Here is a 26,141-nt window from a genome sequence, read left to right as displayed (position 1 = left end):
GAACCGGCGTGTCTGTTTACCTTTCGCAAAAGAAGACCTCACTGAAGGCGTATTTGCGTAGCCTCTAGTCATCATGGTTTACAATTCTGCTACGTATGTCGTAAGCAATTCATGCCAGCTGAATGGAACCCGATTTGGCGACCTATTGAAATCACTGAAACGGTTCGAAAGCATGATACTGGGCGTGCGAGTGAATGAACGCTGCAGAGGGAATGTTTTCCTACCCGGTTAATACAAGACACACATCGAAAGACAGTAGAGTTGTCCGGCAGAGGTTTCCATGGCGAAATTTTTGCTCCCGTTTCATGTATCCGGCAGCAACCGTCGCGGCCCTGGCAATCCGACGTAACACCGGCCATAGAAGTGACGACAACGTTTTAGCGATGTCGGTTTCACAAACATGCTTCCTTGCCACCAGTTCCAGCATTCTCGGTTGGACCGTGGTGGCCCGCTGAATGGTGTACCCACTCGATGTGATGATTTTCGCAAATGGTCAATGCCATGTGTTTTGCTGCAAATTGCATGATTTGGGCATAGTATTATTCGAGCCTGGATGGATCTCAATTCGAATAGGATTGCAGCGCTTTATTGGAACCATTTTCTAGTTGATTGGATTCCGTATTCATTTAGCCGGTGATAATCCGGTACCCGGTCGTACACGTCAGATACGTCACTGAGCCCGCATTCCGTTTGTGGAAGTACGGTGGCATCAATATTTTCGGCTCTTTCGGAATTTTCCATTTTTGTTTAATTTCAGAGTAAATTTTTTGGTAAGTATTTTTAATACAAAAACATAAAAGCTATGCAAAAAGATATGCTATTAGTCACATGAAAGATGACTATAATAATTGCACCAAGCATGTGAATTTATGACGATTTTACTTCTAATATATCTAGAGAAAGAGTCTTTAAGTTGATTTGTTAAGATAAACTTATTGTGCCATTACCAGAATTGAAATTCGACGAACAAAATATGATTTTTCAATATATTTTCGTTTACTATAGAAGACCTATAGAAAATAAGTTATTTGGATTTAATCTGGAAGTCATGGCCAGTTTAGCACTTTTAGAAGTATAACACTATGTTAGACCTGACTATTTTTTGACTCTGTCTAGTTTCTTTTTTTTCTCCTGGAATGATTTAATTTAACTTCACAAAAACTGAGTACAATTTGGACACCCCTAAATACACACAGCTTCGGAAATACATTAACAATGAGTGAAATATTTTGCAGAGTGGTAGATGTATGTCCCCAGTAAACATTTTCATATGCATATCAGAATAACAAATGAGTTATATCTACCCATATATACCCTGAAAAATCGTATCTGATGCAGTAAACTAGCATATGCGTACTAATTTGGAGGCCATATACGTACTTCGAAATATACATTAACAATTCAACTTTATAAGACTTTGTATGAAATTAGATCCGACTCAAAGCGATTAGTTTTATAATGCTATACAATTCTGTACTGGAAGTCGTAGGTTAATCACTTGCTATCGTCAAATACGACAGAATATAAACTTGTATGCATTTCATTACGCTATATTTACGATACTGAATTTATCAATTAAGTCAATAACGATAATTTTCGTACATTGATATACAAGTTGGTGTTTGCTGGGTCTGTTCTTTCTGAAAATATGCCACTTATTTATATTACAAGCGCTCAGCGTAAAATGGCGTCGAAAGAAGAGCAGATGCGAAAAGCAATTGTATGCGGTTGCAATGAAAATCCGGATCTCTCGTTAAGAAAACTTGCCAAAAAGTTTGGATTTCCTCCAAGCACTGTTCACAGTGTTTTAAAATCGTTCGATACTCGCTTGACAACAGCTAGGAAGAAGGCAAGTGGAACAAAAACGGATCTGAGGAACCACTACAAGGATGCGAAGGTAAACCAAATATTACGGAGGAGACCAGATCTTTTTGTACGTACCATTGCTCGTAAAATAAAAATGTCGCCTACATTCGTGCACACTTCTAAGCAACGACAAGGCATGAAGTTTCTCAAGGTGAGGACTGTGAAAACCCGTAATGATAAGCAAAACACGACGACCAAAACACGCGCTCTTAAGCTTTATCGCGAATATTTAACGAAATTTCCATGTGTTATAATGGACGATGAAACGTATGTCCTAGAAAACTGTAAACAGCTTCCAGGTATGTCTTTTTACACTGCCATGAAACGGAATGGCGTTGCAGAGCATTTTAGGACAAACAAGAAAGCCAAGTTCCCCAAAAAATATTTAGAAAGGCGGGCCATATGCAACTGTGGTCGAGCAAGCAAAAGTTACATCACTGCGGGAACGATTAACAAGGAAATATACCGTGAAGAATCCCTGCAGAAACGATTGTTACCGTTCCTACACAACCATGATGTACCCTCGCTGTTTTGGCCTGATTTGGCATCCTGTCACTACGCCAAAGATGTTTTGGAATGGTATGATGCTAATAGAGTCCATATTGTACTATACCGAAGGAGGCGAATCCACCTTACTGTCCAGAGTTAAGCCACATCGAGCGGTATTGGGCTTTGGTGAAGAACGAGAGCTGTCCCAGCACAAACAACAAGCAACAACTATAGACAAATTTCGAAAATCTTGGACAAACGCAGCTAAATTGGTTGCCAACAAGTCTGCACTGACCCTCATGGCAAGGGTAAACTCCAAAGTTCGCCAATTTTTCAAGCAGACCAAATGAGTAATGTTAATTTGTTTGATAATTATTAACAATACACACATAAATGATATAACATTGTTTCATGGATTAAACTTCTAACAAATTTGTTTTTTTGCAAAATTGAGGTGTCCAGATTTTGTCGTGAACAAGCTTTATCACCCTTCCCTTCCCTTCGAACCCTGGCGGGTGTTGTGGGTTCGAATCCGGTTGTAATCTCAGATTACAGCTTGGTTCGACTCATGCACCTTCCAGTATTGGACAAAAGGTAGGAGTCAAAATGACTACTTGTCAAGCATAGCTACCAATACCCCCCCCCCCCTTCCTTTCCGCTCTTCCCCACCTTCACCAAAAATTTTCATTTCTTTCCCTACCGTCCCTTCATCAATTGTAGAACCATCGTTTCAAAAAATATTAAAGTTTTTATGGTCGTATTGGATTTTATTTACCTAAATAAAAACATTATCCCCACTGTGCTGATTCTATAGGTGGGCAATATGGCTCTTTAGTGTGAGTGGCTCTGAACCGTCTATTGTCTGCCGCAAACCGATTCATATGGTCGGTGTTAAGTCAGACAGAACCGAGTGGCAAAATTCTGACTTCGAGCAAAACGCATTCAAAGTTTGCTGCATTTGAAATCATCTTCTAATTCTGGTTGTTTGCAACATTTATGTAGTCTGATTGCAGTTGAGAGAAAATGTTGCATAGGAAATTCTTAGTCGTTTGCTATCATTAACTCATTTTTTTAAAATTTTGCAATTTTGCGTCAAGCAGTTGGGTCGAGCAGTCGAGTCGAACAGTCAAGTCGAGCAGTCAAATCGAGTAGTCTAGTCGAGCAGTTAAATCAAGCTGTTCAGTCAAGCAGTACGGTCGAGCAGTTGAATCGAGTAATCGAGTTGAGCAGTTGAATCCAAGGTTGGTTCGAATCGGATCAAAACTCACTCACTCCCCGTTCATTTGCCGATTCAATACATGCAGATCACGGCACGCTTGTATCTTATTGCGAAAAGAGAACCAAAGACGCAAAAGAATGAGGCGAAAAAACAACACGTGAACCTCTATCGCCGATAAAGCTTTGTGTGTGTATCGCTGCTTGCGTGTGTCATATTTGATTCTCTCCGAGTGAACGGATCGGCGATAATTATCGTTTCCCGATACGAGTGAGTGATGAGTCTTGAACTTCCGATCGAATCACTTGGCGATAATGCAGTACAGCGATCGGAATAAAATTTTATCACAAGCAGCAAACACAGGAAACAATCCACGAGCGGCGGGTACCTACGCATAATTTTGAATTGAAATTGGCAAATAGAAGCCGTATACCACTAGCACAGCTGTGTAAACACCAAGATGACCGTTATTACATAAAAATGAGCTTGATAATTTTGACGTAGGACTACGTCTTTTAACATAATAGACTTCATTTTAAAATATTTTACTAGATTTGAAATTGCTATCTTAACGTGTGATTTGCCTTTGCAGGTGGATTTGTATTGAACCGCGTTGGCGGATGCAAAAGAAGAAGAGATGACAATTGAATTTTGAATATTTCTAGTGTGATTTGAGATCACGGATGATGTGATTCGGTTCAGGTCGTAAAGTAGTCATTCCCTCGACGGCAACTTAACCCGGCTCAAAATTTCTCGCCAATGGGTATACAGTGGGATTTCGAATTTGGCATGGTTCGATTTAGGCATGCCTCGATTTTGGCAACAAAAGTATCCATTTTTGGCAACATAAAATATTTCACTTCCAAAAATATGCTTTAATATCAATCAATTTCCGGATACATACTTTAAATGACGAAAAATTATTGCCCTAAGTGTGTCCATGAAAAAAAAGTTTGCGATTTCGAACAATATTATTTTTATTGCCGTAGGACTACGTTTAACCGCAGGTCGCCAAAAACTGACATGCACCACACGGAAAGCTCTTGGCGGATTTTATAAACATAAAAAGGTTGCAATCGTTGATTAATAACCTTTAGTCAATTTCTAACGCACTTCCATTAAATTTTTTCATCTTAAAAAAGGGTCTCGATTTTGGCACGGTTTCGATTTTGGCAACATAGGCGACACGCATTTGTTGCCAAATTCGAAATCCAACTGTATTTTGCAAAACAATTACAATACAGGCTGCGATTTATGTTCATTGCGGAAGTGTAATTGATGATTTTTATTTACTTTATATGAGCAATCTGCCCTTTAAAACTTTAAAAGGACGTAACTAAATACAACTTACCTATACTTACCTATACTCAGCAATTTATTGTAAAAAGGATCTATCAAAATTCAAAAGTGCTTTGATTATGTTCAAATTTAGTAAACTTTTTCGTTTTTAAAACAATTTTAGATTTGTATTTTTTTCGTTTGGCGTTTAGGTTGACTTTTTCTAAGGCTCTCTCCCAAAAATCATTATTTTGCCAAACTTATTTTCAAATAACTTTTGGACAACCAAATCGATTTTAATGATTTTACTACCAAATAAATGGTTTTGTCATTCTTTATATTTAAATGTCAGTCCAAGTTATATGGAATAAATTGTAAAGCGTCAACTAACAGTCGAATTATGTTCCCAAGATGTTTCGAGTTCTGTATCAAATAACATGTAAGATGGTATAGCAAAGGTTCCTTTCACCAGCAGGTGGATTAAATCCGGTTTTTTAAACGAATTTCGGAATTTACACGGTTTACGTGATGTTCGGAATTTACGTGGATGTGCTCAAAACGTCTTTTTTATACGTACCTAGGTTTGAAAATTACAAGGTTACGTGGTTTTTACGCGAATTCACGTGTTTTTCTAATCGAATTTGGCAACAAATGCAGGTCCCCTATGATGCCAAAATCGAAACCGTGCCAAATCGAGATCCTTTTTGGATATGAAAATATTGACTGTAGATGCGTTAGAAATTGACTAAATATTATTAATCAACGATTGCAAGTCCGCCAAAAGTTATCCGTCCGGTGCAAGTAGGTTTTTGGCAACCTGCGGTAAGACGTAGTCCTACGGCAATAAAAATAATACTGTAACATTCATTTTTTCGTCATTTAAGGCTTGTATGCGGAAACTGACTTATTTAAGCATATTTTTTGAAGTGAAATATTTTATGTTGCCAAAAACGGATTATTTTGTTACTAAAATGCCAAATGTGAAATCCCACTGTATAATGGCCCTAAATTCACAGAGGTTGTGATATGGATAACCAGAATAACAGTGTATCAACACAACTGAGTACGCAAAACGGTTTCATAAACGTGCAGTGCCATTCAAATCTTTGCTTTCCACGCACTCTTAAATTGCGCGTTTTTAAATTGCAAAACTTGCTGCAACTTTTCTTTAATTCAGCCACAATATTTTTTGTAAACATTTTATTAAACAGCAAGTTGCTGTCTTGTATTAATATTAAAACAATATCAGACATCATCATATCCTCCATTCGCCAACACAATTGCAACAAAAATATCCATAACCGAAAAATCTTACATTTTTTACCAATCGAAAAAAGAACGATAATCATCCAATGATCGCAATCCTTTCTCATATGCGAAAATTATCGCCTGGCGATCCTTTTCCGTGATATTTACACACAGAGCGAGTCACGAGAGAGTGAATCGCATTCCCCATGGCGCGTACACGCTCAGGATACAATACAGAGAGAACTAACTCACAGGATTGCCGATTGTGCTCACACACGGAGCAGCATCGTACGATGAATATAGCAATACACTGATAGACGATGTCGTTTCATATATCGAGAAAAAGTTGAATGCCACTCGCAGTTTTCTCGCGGATCACCAACCTTGGTTGAATCGAGTGGTCTAGTCGAGCAGTCAAGTCGACCAGTTAAATCGAGCAGTCCAATCGAGCAGTTTAGAAGAGCAGTTAAGTCGAGTAGTCTAGTCGAGCAGTCGAATCGAATGGTTTAGACAAGGACTCGGGTCAAGCGGTTAAGTCGAACAGTTGAGTCGAGCAGTTCATTCGAGAAGTCGAGTCGAGTAGTTGTGTCGAGTAGTCCAGTCGAACAGTTTATTCGAGCAGTTGAGTCGAGTAGTGCAGCTGAGCAGCTGAGTCGAGCAGTCTAGTCGAGTAGTCGAGTCGAGTAGTTGAGACGAGTAGTCCAGTCGAGCAGTCGAGTCGACCGGTTTAATCGAGCAGTCGAGTCGAGCAGTTAAGTCGATCTCTCCAATCAAGCAGTTGAGTCGAGCAGTCGAATCGAACAGTTCAGTCGAGCAGTTCAGTTAAGCAGTCCAGTCGAGCAATTAAATCGAGCAATCTAGCAGTCTAGTCAACCAGTTGTGCAATCGAGTAGTCCAGCAGTCGACCAGTGAGGTGACAGAGAATACAACCCATTGCTACGAAAGCATGACGTCCTGTCAGGGACCTGTTCTTAGTTACTGATAAGTCTCTTATGACGTCCTGTCAGAGACCTGGTTTTCGGTACAGGCATTGGCGATTGGCCTCTTATAGAGTAAGTAGGGGTAAAAGTGCGATTCAATGATTTATCGGTGCAGATTCCGAGTAAATTGACTACATTGGCATGAATGGGTGAGTACTTTGACAGCTTAAATCTATCATAAACATTTGTTGTTTACGAAGCATAGTTGCTGAATTATGAGTAAATGTTATTTTAGAACGGTTTTGATGTTACATTTCGTTGTACGGCAAATACGATATCAACAGGAGGATATTACTTGTTGACAAATTGTAGCAGCGTTTTACATCACTCAGATATCTCTCATGAAATTGCGATGAGAAGAATTTACAAAATATATTTCGCTTTTCCATAATTTAATAAAACCCCGTCAAACGCCTAGCGGGGCAAAAGTACGATTTACTGACGGGGTAAAAGTTCGATTCATGGATCGAGAATCTAACTCATTTTACTGACGGGACGACAACACTGTGCAAGTCCTTGCGACTTGTAAGTTACCGTGAGCGATGCTATTCGTCTCTCAGCGTTTTAGCCGTGATTCTCAACGGGGTTGTTCGGGGAAAGGTTTCGTTGCTATCACGGAGCGAAAAAATTCCAGTTTGTTTCAAACGAAATTTTTATAACCTAAAAATATTTTTGTTTCAAAACAAAATTCTATTTGAATCAAGAAAATAACACTTTTGAATTAAAAGTAAAGTATTTTCAAATTGAGTTTAACATCGATATAACAATTAATATTTCAATCATACATATCAGTGAAATTTCTGTTTGTGCGTAAAACAACCATAAGTGTGGTTGAAACTACATTTTTAGCTTTGTTATAGAGTAAGGAGGGGTAAAAGTGCGATTTAATGATTTTTCGGTGCAGATTCCGAGTAAATTGACCACATTGGCATGGATGGGTGACTACTTTGACAGCTTGAATCTGACGTAATCTTTGGTTGCTTACGAAGCATAGTTGCTGAGTTATGTGCAAATGTTATTTTAGGGCGGTTTTGATGTAATTTTTCGTTATACGGGTAATACGATATCAACAGGAGGATATTACTTGTTAAAAATTTGTAGCAGTGTTTTACATCACTTGCATATCTGTTTTGAAAATACGGTGAAAAGAGTTTTCAAAATATATTTCGTTTTTCCATAAGTTAATCAAATCCCGTCAAGCGCTTAGGGGGGTAAAAGTGCGATTCACGGACGGGGCAAAATTGCGATTCATGGACGAGGCAAAAATGTATAGCTAATTATATACAACTTTTGGCACTATATTACAGATACTGGAAATGGAAGATCTGCAGAAAACTGGAAAACAATGTTTTTCCGCTGATGAAACAAAAAACAAACGTTTGGGAAAGTTTCGATCTGACAGAAGCTGCAATACACCAGCGCAAAACAGGAAAGGTGTAAATTGAGAATATTCCTTACCGAAACATACCACAAATTGAAGATAATATGGTTTTGTTAGCTACTGCTGTGCTAATTTCATGAATTCGAGCTTCGCACTTTTGCCCCGCGGTATTCGTACTTTTGCCCCGCTAGTGGGGTAAAAGTGCGAATCGGCACTTGGTCAGAAGAATGAAGAATTTATTTTCAATGACACTATTATTCCAGATGATTTATAGTTGAATGTAAACACATTGAGTAGCTCCATCACTATAAAATATATTTTGTTGATTTCCTTCCTTATATCTCGCGAAAATTGATGACAACTTCAAACATCGCATTTATGCCCTGCTCTACTCTATAAATAGACTAGCTGAGTGCCCGATCTTACTCGCGGAGCCTTTGTCTCTCAGCCACTTGTACATCGGTTATTGTAACCGAAATGCTTATACTGCAAAAATACAACGCTTGTTCCTCTTTCGGACGTTCATCCCCATTTGTCAGCTCCCCTCTTTTGTCTACCCGGCCGCCTGCACATCTGTTTTCTTTACGAAAATCCCTATAAAACCCTATAAAGAAAGAAAAACAAAGCCATTTTTTCTATTTGCACCTTCCGCTTTTAACAATGGCCACCCCACCCATAGGAAATGAATAGTTTTGTTATAGTGCTTTTCTAAATACAGCTTTTTATTTATTTATTTATTTATTAGTTTAGTATTACATGCTATCCGAATAAAAAAAAGTAGAAGGTGCAACAGTGTTTTTCCATGGATACTACAAACCTGACATTCCTTTCATCTCACTTCAAGACAAAATTGTTTGTAAACTGTTTGTGTCATCAGTCACCAGTAGGGCTGTCGGTATTGGGGGCTTTTGGTGAAAACCGGTATTTCGGTATTGGCGTAGAAAATACCGGTAATACCGGTAAAATACCGGTATTGGCAGATTATTCGAAATCAATAGAAATATTGATGTTTTTCAGTAAATCTTTTTATTTTGAAACATTAGCTTCAGTATTGTTGCTTAGCAAAATAGAATTGAAGCAGATATAATACACTTAGCGATTTAATTCCCTTACTATAGAATGAATTTTATTGCCAACACTTCCAATAATTGAAAAAACTTCCGCTTTCATCGATGTCTAGCGAACGGCTATAAGCACATCACGAACTTTCCTTACAGTTCAAATTTATAGTTGGGAGACCCGCCTTTAATTATTTACAAAATATCTTGTATTGTTGCTTCCAGCATAATTAATGCCCGGTCTACTACAGCCTCTCAACAATTTTTTCTGCATCCCCAAACCGGAACTCCTGCATAACGTTATCCTCTTCATCATCGTTCACAAATACCTTCTCTTCTCTGTTATCAAACCCACTATTCCAAGATAGTGGGATGCAGATTTCGTCTCCTTGTGTGCAAATTCTTTCCTGGCAGATCCTTTGTTGGCAAGAATGCTCAAAACGCGCAAAGATCCCCGTATTCTGATCAGAGTCCTTCTGTCCTATATGAAGCGACTTGTTTCATTTGTTGAACAGAACGTTTCCAGCAAGCTTCAGCTGAAGCTACTGACTGTGTCAAATGATGACGATTGACAGTCATGCACGATTTGTCGATGTTGAGTAGATTAATGTAGGAAATGTTACTCAAAATCAATTCAATTGCATTCAAAGTCTAGGCTGACCTTTTTCTGAATATTTGATAGAGAAATACAAATGAAACTTTAAAACCGATCGTCATGATGAAGTGAAAATCGTTTCAATGACGCTGATTGAAGTCAGTTTTGAAACGAAGCGGCGCTGCTTCTGTTAAAACTGAAGCCTTATTACTTCATTATTGAATAACAATTTACTAGTGTTGGGTACCGTTAGTTCGCTAACCGAGCAATCGCGAAACGCTAATTAGGCTTCATAATTTATACTCAGACTAGCCGAATTGTTGCTGATCCGTAATTCCAAATGAAGTGCCGCTGTTAATTTTGAAATAGTAAACTGTAGAGGATTTTATCCATTATTATAGGTTTTGATCTTAGTTATATTAAGAAAGTAATAATTTGTACAGTGATAGATTACAATGCAAGTTGTTGTGATATGTTCAAAAATAAACTGTGACTGTTAATTTGCAGTTTGCGATTAGTGAAATTGAATTGCTTAGCGAATTAGCGGTGCCCAACATTGTAATTTACTATTGTAAGTGACGTTTCTGGGCCCTGATCTTGTTTCCTAAATTCGTTATTTGAGAGTTTGGAATAATTTGGTAGCTTTTGAATGACAAATTGTTCAAAAATAAATTGAAACGCGACGTCTGGCTTATACAATGAAACATTTTTACACCAAAGTTACTCTACTGTGCCTTAAACGGGTTCAAGAGCTGAAATGATTTGACCCACAATTGCACTCTCTTCATTGTTAGTAGTTGTAACCGTTTGAATTAGAAGCTGTCTAAAACAACGCCGCAATCACCTGCTCCCGTTACAAAACTACCACAGGGCAGAATGTGCCATAATAATCGATCAACTGATATGCCTGATAAGGTTAATAGAGGCCGTTGTCGATCAAGACAATACGTTAAACGGCAAGCGATCGAGGACAACATCCGCAATCTACATCCAATGTTCCGCCATTCCAATACGATCATTTGACTAGTGCAGCCGTGTTGCTAGAGAGCAGAGTGGGCATATTACTTGCCATATCCTTTACACCATATGGATATTGAGTCAGGTAAGACTTATCAGCTCCATTGGTCCCACTCCAGAAATAAAGGTGAAAGGACATTAAAACTAACTGACCGTTTTATACGGTAAATACAGGACCCAACATTCTCGATTATTAAGTACCGGCTGAAACAACGACCGAGACGATCGCCATTTTCTTCTACGACGCGTTCGCCGATGCGCTTGAGGCTGAGGAAACGGAACGATCGATCGGCTAGGTGGCCCGAGACAGATTTATTACCGCGCGGGACGCGCTCCACTACATAGAGCTCGTTGGACGACGGAATCTAGGCGACCGAGGCTTGTTGATGCACGTGGCGGCGAGCAAGGCCCGCAGTTAGCACGTGGCGGCGGTTCGTAGGTGTACGGCAGAACCTCGTAATGCGAATAGTGCGGTGAACGTCTTACGGGAGGAAGTTTGGCCACACGGACGCGTGTGCGACCAGAAACGACAGATCCAGCATCGAGAGGGTGAGAAAGTAGAGTAAGCTATAATTCGCATGTCATTAGTACTTAAGAGAAAAGTGAACCACGTGGTTAGGTTAAGTCAGGTCAGAATACCCCGAGAATAAATTGCATGTAAATACGAAAAGTCTTGATATGTATCTCCAAACCGTGCCGACCCTGAGACATTAATAGGCCTTTTGGTTTAACGAAGAGCATTGCTCACCTGGCTGACAAGCAGTCGGTAGCATAGTCGAAGAATCTCGTCGGCATTAACACCAAGTTGTTTTTCTAAGAGTTTTATAATCTTTTATAAAATTTAGTTCTTATTCGAATAAGGAGTTGGAAAAAACAAGCAGATTAGAAAATACCGGAAATACCGGTTTTTTGCCTTTTCAAAACCGGTATTTCGGTATCCAAAAATTGGCCGGTATTACCGGTTTCGGTACTACCGGTACTACCGGTTAGACAGCCCTAGTCACCAGGAGCAGATATGAACAAATTATTGGCTGAGCTCACTCTGAAGCATGCCACGTAAAGTTTACCATGGGAAAGACATGGTGTTCTCAGATGAACTCCTCGCTGTTTGAATGATTGCCCCTGTGACTCAAACAGAGTCGGCCAACAACAATTAGCACTAATGATCGAACACTTTTTACACAAGTCACTTTGATTCGGTACATAATTACACTTGACAAATCTACAGCTGCGAGCATTGCAGTTTAGTGTTTCGTATTCTGATTTTTTCTATTGTACGGATAAATTGTTACAGTCATATGGGCGTTACTCCCCCCTTCTCGTCAGCAACCTCCGGTCATCAGCTCCCTCTTTTGTCCTACCGTCACTTATGGGAGAATCGTCTAAATATTTCGATCCCCCTGTTGTCAATGCCTTCAGTGCTGGTTCTCTTATGTCAAGGAACATGTGTGCCAAGTTTGATGAAGAACGGTCAAGGCATTTCGGAGTTATGGGCTCCTCCCCGTTGTGAATCTCCCCCCTCTTTTGTTAACCCATCAGTACTGATTCTCTTATATCAAGGAACATGTGTGCCAAGTTTGGTGGAGATCGGTCAAGGCGTTCTGGAGTTATGGTGGAACATACAAACATACAAAAATACTCACGTTCACTTTTATATATATAGATAGATAGAAGATAGATTGCAACTCGAGGCACTAAACATTTACATACTCAAATAAAATTCATCACTATATTTTCACTTTTTCGCCGTCGATTTTTCATTAACTTTTTTCGGCCGTTCCATTCGTCACATCACTTGCGAAACTTACCTAGAGGCACAGAAAACTTTAATTTACCACCCGAACAGTTATTTAGTAAGATACTACAATGGTTTTGCCCAAACTGTCCACTTTGATTGATATTGATAGATTGATGATTGATGATCGATAGGAAAAACATCTCTTCGTTTCGATTGTAATTCCGAATCCACGATCGTCGTTGCTGTACGTTACCAAGGGAACGGGTGTATATATGAAGTGGTGCTAGGTGTCGATAACACACTTATAAGATTCACTGATAATAAAATTTTCCGCAAACAACATTTTATGTGACAGAATTACTGTCGGATCTAGTTCAACAGCAAAAATAGATACGTGATTCTACGTTTCATAATTGTTCAAAACAGATTACCTACTACTAGCAACTCTGTTCTCCTAGAAAACCTGCAATATCATAAACAAAACAATAGTGGCATCCGGACGGGAAAGTACTGAAATCAGTAAAAAATGTAACTGGACTTAGACGACCTTTACCTTAAGACATTTAATTATCACTCACAATTTACGTAAATAAGTGCAATGAACGTTAAAAACCACCTAATTTAAGTAAGAATAATGCAAATGCGACAACAATACCAAGCAACCTGGTTATCGATTTTTTTGCCCTGAAATGTGCGACTGTGACGACCGAAAGCAAATTCACCGTATGAAAAAGGTCACTCGTACCTAAATCCGGTACGAGTTTTCGAAACAATAAAACTCACCGCTGCAATACCAGAAGCGGTCAGGCCACCTACACACCGTATGTGTAGGTAAACATTTTCTGGGTCAATGAGTGCAAACTGTTGGAAAATTTATGCGTTGTGCTATATGTATACAGCGCTCTCAATGTACCCACCAAAACCAACCATCGCCATCGTCAAACGGTCCTTCCTGCGTACTTTAGTGCTGCTCTATCAGAGCCAGCGGAACGTGCTAGGCGTACTACATAGATTTCTGGTCCCTTTTGACCCGTAGCCACTAAACTTGCAGCGAAGACGGCAAACTCATGGCAACCGTACCTGGCAAGGGCACACCAGACTCGAATGGATGCGAAAGTCTTCACAAAGCTGGGAATTACATTCACAGTCGTTGAACTGTACACTAAGTTGGTCAGAAGCGTCGCGAGAATCCGAACGGAGACGTAGAAGGATTTCGCTATCTGCACAACTTTGCATCTGATGATAACCAATCACGAATGGAATGTCGTGAATAAAACACCGCACATCAGCCATTTAACTTTAATCAGTGGCTAGATCGTTACGTTTGTATTTCTACAACCAACCATAAATCGCAAACACTGGAACGTTACTGGAACCGTTTCCATTTTCTCATTAGGAGGAGTTGATATCTACAAAGAGGTGGTTTAGAAGCATTTTACGATAATACCATTAAAGGTAAACCCCACTACGTCACCGAAGCGTGTTCGCAAGACGGTCATCCATTTCGGAGCGACAGGGAAATGAAAACTTTACATTTATTGCCGATTCCATATAGGTTCGACCATATATAGATAAAGTGTACGGAAAAGCACCACGGTTCGTTTGGCTTGAGTAAGTTTTCCAATTGAAGGCTCCGCTGCTCGGAAATGCTGGCTGGTGAGGTCTGCACCGAAAGAAACACAAACAGTTTAAAAGAGTATCCCAGCTGCAAATCAGAGAAGCGTGAAGCAAATAGAGCGGACGTCACAACATACTGACAGCGTGAGCAAAGTGGCGGTATGGGAAATCTGGTGAAATTTATGCGAAATGTTGCTAGAGTCCAATAAAATATCGAACCGGTCGAAAATTTACCGCACTGGTGCCGGCATTTGCCGGCAGTGGAGAAAATAATCTATTCGCCTTTATCGGGAAAGTTTATTACTTAGAGTAAACGGAAACCCACCGAAACGGAGACCATAACCGGCGGCAGTGCACTACAGAGTGTCCTCGATTGGCAAAAGCGATGCATTCCGTGAATGTTGACCTGCACTTCGTCGGATAGCGATGCCATATTCGTGTACACATGAAAGAGCACCAGTTATCGATTTATTACCGTTTAATTCGCTCCCGCCATCCGTTGTCGAGGCGCACTTATGAGTATGACACATTAAAATATGAGCAAATTTTGGGCGCTATTAACGATCGATTGTTATTTTCAATAGGTCTACCACATAGCAGATATATATTGAACCGATAAAGTAAACTTGAATGGAAGAGTTATTGCCAGGATATGTGAACCGCAAAATAATGGTGTTTGAATTTAAACCGGGAACGCGGCAGTTTCTAAAAATGTCTATACTAAAATAGGAAATGCTCTTGGTGAAAATATTTTTTTTTGTAATCTTGACTGAAACGTTAAAGAAATTGATTTTACTGTAAAATCAATCCTAAACAAGCGACCGCAATCAACCATGCCGAACTTTAAGCTTTTTATTTATGTTATAGACAACCTGTAAACCAAACAACAGCCCGCATTTTTAAACCCCTCTCAGATCCTTGCGCTTCGGCCAGCAGCGCCCACAACGAACGTGGCGAACTGTGGTTTCACCGCTTTCCTTTGCTTGTTTGTACTTACAGAGCCTTCGACGGAAATAATTGGAGCCCCGGATCTTTACATCGAGAGCGGCTCGACGATAAATTTAACGTGCGTAGTGAAAGACTCCCCAGAGCCACCGGCATACATCTTCTGGAACCATAACGAAGTTGTAAGTATAAATACCAGTAACAGTCTCTCCGGTAAACGGTGAAAAGGCTTAAGAAGCTAAACGAAAACAGCCGTCTTCTTATTTCCTTCAACTGCTATCGCCACAATTCGTTATCATTTATTAGAGCAGATATGAAATATTATACAAATTGCTTCGGAATACTTAAGTAGTTTTTTGTTTGTTTGGGCCAGTCAGTCAGTGGTGGAATGCCAATGATGTTGACTGCCGTTAGAAAGCATACACTTTTACAAAGCTGTGGTGTTGAGTTTCAGTCCGAAAGGTGCAAACGATATCCCACGAGTGTAATGCATACAAACAGTAAAATTATTTATATCAGAAAATGGAATAATTTTTGGTGAGCAGGTAAGAAATTCTCAAAAAATATTTTTCTCTCCAGCTGGTATGGTATCAGTTAAATTGAATTGGGAAAATTTCTCGTTCTTCAACGTTCGAAAGCAGATCCACTCGGTCTCCAATCCACGAAAGATCTTAATCATATTTCAATTCAAATATTACACGATCTCTTTTTCTTTCTAACAAGATTAAGCTCAAACCCAGCAAGTTCTTTATGCTACCATGTTTAATAAAATTTGATTTTACTGCCATCGTTCTTATCGATTTCTAGCTTACGACAGATGTCTTCCAGTGCTACGATGCCGAATTTGTGGTATTTAAGCTATTCAGCATCTGGTCATGACTCCTTGCAGTGCACCTATTATATGGGACCAGAAGCTCAATGCTGTAAAACTATTCTTCATTCCAACATTCAACAAAAGTATGAGTAGGTGCGTGGTTACTCATTCTAACTGAACGTTCCGCTTTTGTCAGCATCAATGGTATTGACTCGTCTAGTTCCGAGATACCATTTGGTGTGCCCCAAAGTAGTCATCTGGGATCTCTGATAGTTGTTCTATTCTACTTATGAGCTGTGCAATCATCTAAACTCGACTTAGTTTATTTTCGTCGATAACTAAAGAGTGAAGTTATTCGATCTTAGTTATAATTAAGACATACTAGACGTGACTGTTGCCACAAAAAAAGCAAAATCTTGGGCTTAAACGACTTTCTTAGACTTGACCCTTCTTTATCGACAGATTTCACAGCCGGCTATGGCTATGACTGGATTGTTAGACTACCTCAAAACCAACTAAGCACAAAACGATTAAAAAGTGGTAGCAGACACTTTCTTTCAGACTGTTTTCGCGTAGAAATAAAAAACTACAAGGTATACAACCCTAACGGTTGTACGAATGGTGACGTAGGACTATATCAGATCATTAGATCAAAGACTAATGTAAACTGCATTTCTGGCTTATGTATGTTTATAAGAATTTGTGAGTGCCATCGTTAAAGTGAATGTTTAAAAAAGAACGAAATATTCAGATTCAATTCTTCATTAAATGCAATGGTGGCTTTGAAAATACATGGACGGTGGTTCATAAGTACAACGCCTTTCTTTAAAAAATCGCTTGTATTGGATCCCCCTTCTTAAAGAAAGAAAAGGTCCTAATTCACTATAGAAAGAATTCCTGCCTCCTGAAGCCACATGCCAAATTTGGTTCCTTTTGATTGATTTGTTCTCGAGTTATGAAGAAATTTGTAGATTATTTGTATGAGAGCCCCTCTCCTAAAGGGAGAAAGGTCTCAATTCACCATAGAAAAAATTCTTGCCTTTTGAAACCCCCATATGCCAAATTTGGCTCCATTTGGTTGATTAGTTCTAGATTTATGAGGAAATTTGTATTTCATTTGTATGGGAGCCCCCCTCCTAGAAAGGGAAGGGGTCTCAGTACACCATAGAAAAAAATCCTACCTTCTTAAACTCCCTCATGCCAAATTCGGTTCCTTTTGATTGATTAGTTTCAGAGTTATGAGAAAATTTGTATATTATTTGTATGGGAGCCCCCCTCCTAAAGAGAGGAGAGGTCTCAATTCACAATAGAAAAAAATCTTGCCTTCTGAAACCCCCGCATGCCAAATTTGGTTCCATTTGCTTGATTAATTCTAGAGGTATGAAGGAATTTGTATTTCATTTGTATGGGAGCCCCCACTTTTAGAAGGGGAAGGGATCTCAGTACACTAACAAAAAAATTTCTACCTTCTAAAACCCTCATATGCCAAGTTTGGTTCCATTTGCTTGATTAGTTCTCGAATTTTAAGGAAATATGTGTTTCATTTGTATAGGAGCCCCTCTCCTACGCCGTCCATAAAATTGTTCTCTCGCACCCTCCATCAAATTGCTGATCATTTTATCTTTCCAACGACATATAAATTGTTCAGTTTCGTTCTGTAGTTTAGTAGTTATTAGCATTTGAAATCTTTCATTCCAACATTACACTTCTGTTTTCGTTTTCACAAAGTGCTACCCAGTCCCAGATAGTAAACAAAGACGTAGTCCTACGTCAAAACAGCCTTATTAGCAGAGCAGCTATGTGCTTTCCTAAGCATTAGGCAGTAATCTATCTGTAAAAGGATTGCATGTACGTATTTTGCTGGCAACTTCCACATCTGTTCTGTGCTGTTGTACTCTCCTATAAGGTGACTATAGGTCCTGATTTACCAGGATTTGTTCTGTTTTCGTGTGAGTTGTCCTGGTGACCTGGTTTACAGCAAAAATCCTGATTTTCAAAATAAAGCCATGCTTTAAATGACTATTATTCATAATTACTTTTGTATAACAAAGCCAGTCCCTTAAGAACTGGATTTCTTGACACCTACATTTTCAGTTTCGTAATTGTAGTTCACACGAAGATAGACCCGATGAGAAGAAAGTTGCGTTTTATACGTAGCTGGAGGAAACGTACGACAGCTGTACGCCACGGAACCTTGAGATCGACTTCGGTGATACAAAAGCCCAGGCATGAACGACAACGGCCGACGATGCGTCAACTTTGTAGCTTCCGTACTGTAGTCAAAAGCTCTTCATTCCAGATACACATAAGGCCACCTGGAGACCACCTACCTACTTCTTCTTACCTCTTCCAGCAGAGAGCCGGGGTGGCTTTTGTCACATTAAGAATTCCTCTCCACTGCACTTGGTCTTGGGCAACTCGTCGCCAATTCGTTGAGCGTCTCGACATACGCATGTCGGATTTAACCTGGTCGAGCCATCTAGCACGCAAGGCCCCTCTATTCATGGAGCCGGCGGGGTTCTTAAAGAGTACGGATTTCGCTGCACGGTCGTTCAGCATTCTTACGACGTCGCCGGCCCACTGTAGTATCCCAAATTTCACCCGATGTATGACGAGAATCTCTCCAAGTAGTGCCTGCAACTCGTAGTGCCAGCAACAACCACTCTTCGTTATCCGTTTGTACTCCGCCAAAAATAGTCCGCAACCCCTTTCGTTCCGATAGCGCAAGTGCACGTATGTCTTCTGTAAGCAAAGTTACTGTCTCAAGTTCATAGAGGACTGCCAGTTTGATTAACGCTATCTACATCGTCAGCTTTATGCGGTGGCATATGCTCCTGGAGTTCATCGCCGTCAATAGTCACTGTCTGTGGGAAGCAAACGTTGTTTTCTCTGGAGCCTCTTCCTACCATATATTTGATTTTCGAAACATTGATTTGTAACCCAATCTTCCTAGCCTCCGTTCTTAGTCTGGTGAAGATTTCCTCCGCCGTCCCAAGGTTTTTAGTAATGATTTCGAGGTCGTCTCCGAAGGCTGGGAGTTGACTACTCTTGCTGAAGATCGTTCCTTTCGTTTCGATGCCCGCTCGCCGGATCACACCTTCAATAGCGATGTTGTATAACATACAGGATAGTCCATAACATTGCTGCAACCCTCTGTGCAATTCGAAATGACTCGAGAATGACTCCAAAAGTCGCACGTAGCACATCACTCGCTCCACGGTAGCTTTGATCATCTGCGTCAGTTTGTCCGGAAAACCGCATTCGTGCATTATCCGCCATAGCTGTTCACGTTAAACTGTATCGTAAGCTGCCTTAAACTCCACGAAAATAAAATGCGTGGGAACGTTGTACTCCCGACATTTCTGGAAGATTTTTCGGCGACTGAAAATTTGATCCTTAATAGCACAGGCCCCGATAAAGCCCGCCATTGCGTCTCTTTGTGCAATATCACCGTTGAGGTTCTCATCGAAGAACTGCTTCCATCTGTCGACCACCTCGCGCTCGTTTGTGATTAGATCCCCTCTCTAGTCCGTGCACACGTCAGGTTTAGGTGTGTAGCACTTACGAGTTTGGTTCACCTTCTCGTAAAACTTGCGCGTGTCATTAGCGCGGAATAATTGTTCCAGTTCCTCACGATCTCTGTCCTCCTTCTGGCGCTTTTCCTCCTCAAGATCATTGTCAACTCACTCCGCACTCGTCGATACTTGACCAAATTCTCTCTCGTGGATATGCTTAGATCATTTTTCCAAGCTTTTTTGTCTTCTCTATCGCTTGTTGGCATTCCACGTCAAACCAATCATTTCGTGTGGTCGTGGTTTGCTCACCTAACACCGCGGTTGCGGCCTCGTTGACGGCCGAGCGTATCATACTCCATCCATTTTCGAGGGTCGAAGCATCTAGCTCCACCGAGGAAGGCAGAACTTCATGTAGTACGCGCGCAGTTGTCGGCATTTCTGGTCCGAGTCGATATCCGCACCTCGTAGAGAGCGTACGTTGTTGATGTTCGAGAAAAATCGGCCTCCGAAGAGAATATGGTCGATCTAGTTCGAGGTTCGTTGGTCAGGTGATGTCCAGGTGGCTTTGTGGGGTAAGAAAGTGCTTCTGATCACCAAGCCTCGGGAAGCTGCAAAGTTGATGCATGGCTGGCCGTTATCGTTCGTGTCGGTGTGCAGGCTATGGGGCCCGTTTACCAGTCTATACATTGCTTCCCTGCCGACCTAGGCGTTCTTACCCCGACGACGATCTGGAAATTCCGTAGCGAACAACTCTCGTACGTTGCCTCCAGCTGCACATAGAACGCTTCTTTCTCGTCGTCAGGTCCACCTTCGTGTGGACAAGGCTCGTTTATGATGGCGTAAAGAAACGGCCTTTTATCCTCAACATGTACACCCTCTCGCTGATCGCTTTCCAGCTCATTACGCGACCCTGCATTCTGCCCATAACTACAAACCCCGTCTCCATCTCGTTGGTCACTCAACCGCTTTGGTAAAATTTTGCCTTGCCGCTGTAGATCCTCCACATTTTCTCGCTTTTGCGACAGATCTCCTGCAGTGCCACAATGCCGAACATTCGGGGTTCTAACTGATCGAGTAACACCCTCTCACCGCCCACCGTCATCGAGTCTCGTGATAGGGCTGCCATCCTAGGTGCAGTGCTGAGACAACACTTCTCTTAATTCAGCCGCCCGCTCCGAATCAGACGTTGTCGTGAGCCGCTCCTAACCTGGAGTGTAATCGCGCACATCTGTGTCTTTTTCCTGCCGATGTACGAGTTTAGTTTCCACCGGGATTGGTTTCCCGACCTCTGCTAAAGTTGCTCGAATTCCGGCTGGTATCACGAGGATCTAGGGATAGGAGCTGTTGGATAAGATGCTAGGGGCCACTATGGGTTCTATGTTATACATTATCCAGTCGTTCACCAACCCTTGTCATTAGGGGATCGCAGTTCCTCCATAGACTATCACATATAGTTCCGTGTGTTTCCCACGCTGGCCGAACAGCAAACCAAATTGAGCCCATCTGCATCAACCGAAAATGGAGAAGGAGCTTTCTTTATGTACGCAACAAGCGCAGGCCTTATATTGCATCCGACAATCACCTTGTTGTCGCTGACATAAGACTATTCGTAGCACGTGTCTAACGATGGATGTCGTTACAACGTCCGCCGATTTGAGAATTCTGTCGAGAAAAGGGTCTTGGTCGAACAACTTGAACGTTCAACGGTCGACGAGTGGCGGGAGATGAAAACCGGCTTTGAGCGAACGGGAACTAGAGCAGCTTAGACAGCTTCCCGTCAACGATACGCTGAACTAGAAAGGGTTGTTACATAACCTTATAGGCGAGACAAGAGAGCCTGGACTGAATCCTTAGCCGACGAAGCAGAAACTGTCACCGCCAATAGTGATATCCGCTTGTTGCACGATATTTTTCGCTGCCTATATATCGTGGCATCACTTCAAGATGAGAATCAAAGCCGCTAAATGCCAGGGCAGTTTTATTACGTATTTATGACGGTTCTGGTGACCAAAATTGGACATAAAAACCGCGATAAGTGTGCAATAAAACTCAAATTGTTACTAGGGAGGGCAAATTAGTCAAAGTCGCTAAAGAATGTGGTAACTGTAGTGGCAACACGTTGCTCTATGTTATTATTAAGGTACTGTGTAACCTAATGCTGAAATTGCTCCCGGAGATGTTTAAAGCTACTCCCCGGAGACAAAAACCTGAACTCCGTGCTGCTCGATATCACAAAGCGAATTACAGAACTTTTTTCTGTTGATGTTCGTTACCTTTGAAAAAGCGTTTGACCAAATCAACCACGAAAACATCTAAGGCACCCTTAGGCACTTTGGTGGAGAAAAGCTCCAGAAAAGTTGTTCCAACTCATCAAAGTCCAGTAAGAGGAATTCGGGCTGGTACCGAATGGCCGAAACACAAATGGCTGAATCACGAATGGCCGAATTCCAACAACAGTCACAGAAGGCCGAATCACGAAAGGCCGAATCGCGAAAGGCCGAATCACGAATGGCCGAATCATGAATGACCGAATCACGAAGACTGAATCACGAGTGGCCGAATCACCAAAGACCGAATTTTCCCGGAATGCCTAAATCAACAAAATTTTTGTTGCATTTTGTTCCACTCGCAGCTCTGTGATGATCCGCGTCATTGATAGGTGAAGGAAAAAAACTTTTCGTAAAATTCTGTAGCTTAGTGTCAGAAGAACAAGACATACTCTGCGTCTTATTTTTTATTTTGGTAGATATAGTATGATGATTGATAGTTGTTTCTTTCCCTAAGTGCGAATGCTTTACGTTTATTATAGGGTGCAAGGTCTATTGATCGTGTTAGTAGCAAATATTTATAAGATTATTCAAGGCGAGACGGCCGCAGGCCGCGAGTTTGCGCCGGTGACCTGCCGTTGGAAGCGCCTACTATTTAGGTGCATGCATTTTCCTAGGTTTACTGACTACTAGGGATTATCTCTTAGTTAAGTCCGAACGAGCGGTAGCGAGTAAGGACAGCATATACCCAACATTTGTGCAGATACCGTGATTATTTTCGGCCGAATATGACGTTCGGCCATTCGTGTTTCAGCCTTTTGTGATTCGGCCATTTGTGATTCGGCCGTTCATGTTTCGGCCATTAGACATATTATGCCATTTGTAATTTAGGCCATTTGTGTTTCGGCCATTCGTGATTCGGTCATTTGTGTTACGACCATTCGTAGGTAATCCAGGAATTCACGTGCAAAATGTTACACAATGGTGTTTTGTCCAACCCCGCTAAGGTTGCTGCTGGTATGATAAAGGGCTGCATATTATTACATCTGCTGTTTGTTATCGTTATAAATGAGATACTAGTTAGTGCTAGTCAATAGTAGCCTTAATCGAAGATTACCCTGTCATCCTCAAGTGATGAAAGAGCCGAATGACCTTGACCTAGCCGACGATATTATAGTGCTCGCGTAACGCCAAATTGCTATACACAGAAAGCTAGACGATCACTCTGAGAAATCCCAGGCAATCGGTCTCACAGTCAATGAAGCAAAAACTAAGTCAATGGCGCTAACTAAACACTTCAAAATCTGGCAACGCCCGACGGTGGTACCAAGACTGATATAGCCAAACGGATGACGAAGGCCAGGGGTGAGCGGAACATCTGGTACTCAAACCAGAGTACTCCACATACCAAAATTCGAATTTTCGACTCCAATGTTGAATCCGTATCACAGATGTACGTCTCAGGGGAGAACACGCAAAAACTATAGATATTTGTTAATCACTGTCTGCGATATATCATTCGTGCGTAGTTGGTAGACAACTGGACCTCCATCGAGGAACTTCATCGTCGATGTCATCAACGGCGAATAGCATCTCTTTGATTTCATCCCTTTGTTCTACAGGAGCAGTGGATATGGATCAATAAGTCAATAAGCTACCCGTGAATGTTACCGCAGGTCTTGTAGATAGTATGAATATCCCTACACGTATATTCGTATTATTATCCTCATCCAACATAACTTCTGCAGCGCTACCATGTCATACTTGCCAGTCTTTACTTATTCTACAAGCACCAAGGAAAATCCAAGGAAATTCATAGATTGCAAGTTCCATGATCTAAGTTTTCAAAGAGTGTACTTGGATATAGCGACACGCATTGCCCGGTTTGGAAATTTTCTACGCGAGGGCAAATCTTCGACGGTGTGCCAGGCAGTGCACAGTTAACGGCGATACAACGGCAGTCAGAAAGGAACAGCAAAGACAGCTGATCTGGTGGAGGGCAGGAAGGTTTTAAGTCTGTTCAAGTGTCGGATGAAAATGTCGATTGGCGATGCGGCGAGAAAGGCAGGTGTTTTCATTTGATTTGTCCAAAAAACGATGAAAAGTGCCAGGCGCCTCGTATGTAAGGTCCACAACGTCCACAAGGCACCCAACTGGAACGACAAACAAAACACGATGCTCAAAACCCGTACCAGGAAGCTGTACCGAGAGTTACTGATGAAACCGAGGCGCGTCGTGTTGGGCGACGAGATTTACATCAAGCCGGACGCAGAGCAGTCACAGAGGCAGGAGCGTGTGAACTCGCCAAAAAGCGGGCCATCTGTAGGAGTGGCAAGATGAGGCAGTCCTCTGGAAGTACCTCCGGAAATCTTTCCTGTGCTCTCAAGGAGACGAGACGCTGTTTTACGCGCGGTCGGTGTTAGCTTGATACAGAGGTAACAATGTTGCCTTTATACCAAAAGATGTTAACTCACCGAACTTGTCGGAATTTTGCCCGATTGAGAGGTTTTGAGCCATCATGAAGGTTAGATTTCATAAAATACCTAATGTGTTGGAAAACAAGTTGACTTTAGAGAAATAGTGGGTGAAAATATCAAACGAAATCCAAAATGTTACGGTGGGGTCAAAGGCAAGTTGTAAACTTTGGGTTATTTGGTCATTGAAAAGAACCGAGGTTTAGTAGAATTTGGTCAGAACCCAAAAAGTTTTCTCGAAAAAGAAATTTGACTTTCTAGGCAGAACATAAATCACGAGGACGATTAAAATTTGTTTGATAGTAGCTAGAAAAGCAAGGCCTTGGGTTATAAACATCTTTGAGATAACTTAAAGACCATTGACCCTTCTTTATCGACAGACTCCGCAGCCGGCTACTAGAGTACAGGAAAATTCCGTGACTAGCGCATCGATCCTACTGACTCTAGCAGCACCTCCCAGCCGGGAATCGAACATATGACGACTGGCTTGTTAGACCAGCATCGTACCTCGAAACTAAATGGGCGGTTTGACAGTAGTAAACTATAATATTTTGCCAATGACAGGAATAGTAGGGTTCTTGTTTGGTATGGTCCAATATAGTACTCTCTTTTGGATAAAAATTATAGCCTGAATTGATTAGTACAATTTTCTAACTCAGCTAACGGGTGGCAACTAAAATTTTGAAATTTTTGCTCGCCCCTATACTCAACAACAAACGAGCTCAGAGAAAAATGAGAGTATGTATGTGTTAGTTCTCTCTCTCTCTTTTTGTTAATTTATTTTTGTTTTGTTTATGCTTGCCCAGTTTTCTAAAAATGTCGTTGAAACAAGAAGCATTTCGGGAGCGCGTTGTACACTTCTACGAACTGCCACAGAAATCTCGGCAAAAAGTATTCGGTACAACATTTAAAAAGCAAATATGTTGCGGCTTCGACTGTTTACCAAATCCTAAGATGCCCAACCACTATTCGCAAGCAAGGTAGTGGAAGACCAGCCAAAATTCTGAACGCAGAAGGACATCGTTCTCTTTCTCTTTTCTTCAATAACAACCCCTCTGGTTTGGCTATCAATTTAGATGCTCCAGACGAATGTTTGAAATTTTGACCCCGTTTCTACAAAAACAGCATGCAGATGGACAATACGTGTTTTGGCCGGATAGGCATCAACGCATTTCGCCAAAAAAACACAATCGTCCCTGAATACACATTCGATCCCATTCTTACCACAAACCACGATCCGAAAAATTCGTCTCAGTGCGCCCAATCGAAGATTTCTTCGAAATTTTGAGTTCCTTAGTGTACAAAAATAACTGGAGAGCCACGAATTGCAAACAGTTGATTGGTAGAATCAAGAGGTGCATTCGCAAAGTTGACATGATGTCCGTATAACACTCCTCTTTCGACGTCAAATGAAAGCTTCGCCGAACAGCCGATTACGGACCGTTTTCAAATGAACACTATTTTTTTCCAAATCCAAAATTTTAGTTGCCACCCGTTATATACAAACATATACTTTTACGTTTCAAATTTGGTGAATAAAGATGAAAATTTTAAACGCGCAAGTGAATTGTTACAAATAATTATTTTAAATGGTTTACTTGGAACAATTTTTAATATCCATTATTTCATCGTCATCTATAATT

General features: G+C 41.0%; 1 protein-coding gene across 1 annotated transcript in view; it reads left to right on the top strand.

Annotated features, from left to right (window-relative positions):
• LOC128739863 (zwei Ig domain protein zig-8-like) overlaps nucleotides 1–26,141 on the top strand; it is a 164,319-nt gene that overhangs the window by 120,520 nt on the left and 17,658 nt on the right. Inside the window, exon 4 of the mRNA XM_053835364.1 lies at nucleotides 15,483–15,610. Coding sequence (XP_053691339.1) covers nucleotides 15,483–15,610 — 128 coding nt within the window. The remainder of the gene's footprint in view (nucleotides 1–15,482; nucleotides 15,611–26,141) is intronic.

This window comes from Sabethes cyaneus, chromosome 3 (genome assembly GCF_943734655.1).
Source record: "Sabethes cyaneus chromosome 3, idSabCyanKW18_F2, whole genome shotgun sequence".
Classification (NCBI taxonomy): domain Eukaryota; kingdom Metazoa; phylum Arthropoda; class Insecta; order Diptera; family Culicidae; genus Sabethes; species Sabethes cyaneus.
The sequence above is the reverse complement of the archived record's forward strand: the minus strand, read 5'-3'. Positions and strand labels throughout refer to the sequence as shown.